The sequence below is a fragment of the Terrapene carolina genome, unplaced genomic scaffold (assembly GCF_002925995.2).
Source record: "Terrapene carolina triunguis isolate 2854851 unplaced genomic scaffold, T_m_triunguis-2.0 Scaffold62, whole genome shotgun sequence".
In the NCBI taxonomy this organism is placed as follows: domain Eukaryota; kingdom Metazoa; phylum Chordata; order Testudines; family Emydidae; genus Terrapene; species Terrapene triunguis.
The window spans coordinates 36,281,795-36,285,196 of record NW_020664413.1 but is presented as its reverse complement, the minus strand read 5'-3'; the positions used below and the strand labels follow the sequence as shown (position 1 = coordinate 36,285,196).

At 38.3% G+C, this 3,402-nt stretch overlaps 1 protein-coding gene across 1 annotated transcript in view; it reads right to left on the bottom strand.

Annotated features, from left to right (window-relative positions):
• Positions 1–2,148: 2,148 nt before the first annotated feature.
• Positions 2,149–3,402, bottom strand: part of KLHL23 (kelch like family member 23) — an 11,845-nt gene continuing 10,591 nt past the window's right edge. Inside the window, exon 4 of the mRNA XM_026647771.1 lies at positions 2,149–3,105. Within this exon, the coding sequence (XP_026503556.1) occupies positions 2,795–3,105 (311 nt within the window). The 3' untranslated portion in view covers positions 2,149–2,794. The remainder of the gene's footprint in view (positions 3,106–3,402) is intronic.

Genomic DNA, 3,402 nt, shown 5'->3' with positions numbered 1-3,402 from the left:
GCCCTGATCTTTTATAAGCCTCAGGTGCTACTCCAGTCCACCCTCTTAATTGTCCAAATTGGGAGCACTTTACCTGGCACAATGAGCTGTCCTGCTTCATTTACTGGAGCTAGCCATCCTGTGATGCTGCTTTATGCTGTAGTAATATTGCTCTTTAATCTTTCATTTAACTTTTTAAAAAATACTCTTAGAGAATAATTCCAAATAGAAGGAGAGAAGAAAATGGGGGGCAGAAATGAACTCATAGCAGATTTATGTCTCCTCATCCGTAAGCTTTTTCTAATGTCTTTGCCTTTCACTCCACTTTGTACTAACCTGTTTAGCAACCCCATTCAAAAGCACTAGACAGGTCAGTTGTCAAGGGTTCTTTATATTTTATTTTCTTTCAGCAAACTATATTAAAATCATTCAATAGCTTTCCACCAGACTTTAAATAAGCTCAGCTCACAATTCCCTACATGCACATGAGCCTCAGAATGGAAAGTTTGCGAACACCAAAAGTAAATAAATCTACTGTTTTAAATTGAAACTCAGAGTTTAGTGCAATATGCTTACTAGTGCTTAATGCAATAAACAGAGTAGAATGATATAAGAGGGTAGCAAAAAAAAGAATAATTCAAAATTTTTACAGATTAGAGGGAAAATTACAAATTTGAGGCATATATGCTCTGAAATATCCTAGGATATACTTACAATTTTTTGTAAATAAGGAGAATATTTTTCTACCTTTTACTCTCCATCTATCTCATATCATCAATGCCTGTTTAGGCAGGTGTTTCCTCCAAGAACCAGTGGTAGAACGCTGACAGCTCTCACTATAAGACCGTGGCTTTAAAGGAGTGGGCAGGAGATTTGTTTTTTCTAAAGGATATAGTATCTTTTTTGTAAGGTGTCCAGATACTACAGTGGTGATACTTAAAAAGAAAACAAAAGAGAGTATAATAATTACCCTGTGAGGTAGGTGTGTATTTATTTAAATTATTGTATACATTATTATCATGACATCTGGGTGCATGACAGGGAAAAAGAAGCAAAATTAAACTCCCCATGTTAAAAGTAACAGTACACCATAAAAACCTCTGAAGAAATGATCAACAGTCAACCAAATGCAATTTATCAAAAGTTACATCTTGTATATGCTCCCTGAGATGTGACAGGGCACATTTTATACCTCAAAACATTTGTAAGACAACTGATGATGTCTGAGTCAGAAGGTCATAGGTTCAAATCTTTCATGTGGATTGTACCAGTACCTTATGCTGTGTTGAAACTACCTTGCTGCATTGTAGGGATCACAATGCAATATTGGATAGTTAAAATGATCTTTTTTCTGCTCATTCAGACAGCTCTCCAGGCAGAAGTTAATGATCCCAGATCACACTTCTGAAAGGAGTAATGGATAAATCTAGTGTCCTGATCAGTATTCTATCTCTACACTTTTTGCTGAGTTCCTGTGGCTGCTGTGTTTGCCTCACTCACTAAATCATGTTTAGTGCTTTTGGAGATCCTGGTGTGAAAACAATTATATAAAATATCATTCTGTTCTTCTAGTCTGTACCAGAGGTGTTTGTACCTCAAAGGGTCAATAGATTCCCTGCCAGTCTTTTCTACTCTAAAAGACATGTATCTTAACCAATCCTGCAATCAAGGATATAGCATTATCTGGAGTCAATCAACAATATTCCTGAATCAGCTTGAGAGGAGGTCATTGTGGAGCAATGTGAGGCCCTCTCCCATTGCGCCTGTGGAAGCAGAGAAAGAACTGACAGGAAGGGGATTGCAATGCATGACAGTTTGTTAGCAAGAGTCAGGCTAACTGTAACCCTAATAACGCGAGATTTGTAGAAGCGAGGAATGTGTGAGGCGAGTGGGAAAGAACTGTGTGAGAAGTTGTTGCGACCTTGTGTAGATAATGTGGAATGTAGACTGAGTCTACATTAGTGAGCAAAACAAGATATCAGAATGACCTATGTATAAACAAAATGCAGCTGTTGCTCATTATTGTCTGTAACAAAAGGTATAAATTTGCTGTAATTGTTTACCTGTTGAGAGACCTGTTTAGCTCTCTCCCTCTATGCAATTAAGAGAAAATAAAGTATCTGACTTGCTGTACCCAAACAAAAAGTGAGAACTCTGTTATTCTCCGACACTCCCTAAGTGCCTTTTCAATACAGGAATAAAGGAATGACCACATGTCTCAAACTTGAATCTTTAGTATCATAGAGCATTATTTTACTTCTAGAGCACTAGGGCAAACGCCTTCTACCTATGTTTTGTATGGGGATTTGAAAGCGGACTAGCAAAATATCCTAACAAGTCAATCAGCTTGTGACAGTCACTAAACAATAAGTATTAATAGCCACATTCAAATTATTAAATGTTTCACTTGAAAACCAAGCAGTCCATAGAAGTGCAAAATCTTTTGTTTTTTAGTCCTCTTAGCAATGTGACAAAACCTTGAGCATGGTTCCCTCCAGTGGTTAATTAATACAACTTAGTCTTTTTACATATACTTCCTGTGGACATATAAGGAGTAATTTTGTAAAGATGATTTGTAAACCTTTTTGACAAACAATAACTGGTAAATTTATTTTGAAAATGAAATTATACAAAAGTATTGTCACCGCGTTTATATTATATGAAGTGAATTTTAATAAATACAGGTTTGTATACAGATTTATATTAAATGTGAGTGATGGGTTGTATTAAATACATTGCTGAAGAGGTAATCTGTACTGGTACAGATACTGTAATTGCTTATCTATTGCAACAGACATATAATATTCAGATTGTGTTAGACATTGTACACACAGACACAACCATGTGAACGCATAGCACTGGGAAGATTGCCGACTACTTCCCATTTATTAAGCTCAGGATCGTATTTCTCAATACTTTGCAGATATGTTCCTTTTGAATAGGAATATCCTCCTGTTATATAGATGCATCCATTCATGACAACTGCACCACATTCCATCCTTCTTTCCATCGTATGCGCCATCTGCCTCCATTCATTTTGTTCTAGGTCATAGCAGTCAGTGATTGCGGTTTGTCCACCCACAAGATAGAGCTTGTTTTGTAAGGCAATGGAACACAATCCATATTCTTCAGAAAGAAAGGGAAAATAGTTTAATTTAGAATAATAAAACAAACAAGTAGTACTATCTAGTTCAGGGGTCAGCAACGTTTGGCACGCGGCTCGCCAGGGTAAGCACCCTAGCGGGCCGGGCCAGTTTATTTACCTGCTGACGCGGCAGGTTCGGCCGATCGCGGCCCCCACTGGCCGCGGTTCGCCGTCCCGGGCCAATGGGGTCGGCGGGAAGCCGCGGCCAGCACATCCCTTGGCCCGCGCCGCTTTTTTTCTGACCCCACCTAAGGAAGTGTAACCCTCCACTAAGGAAG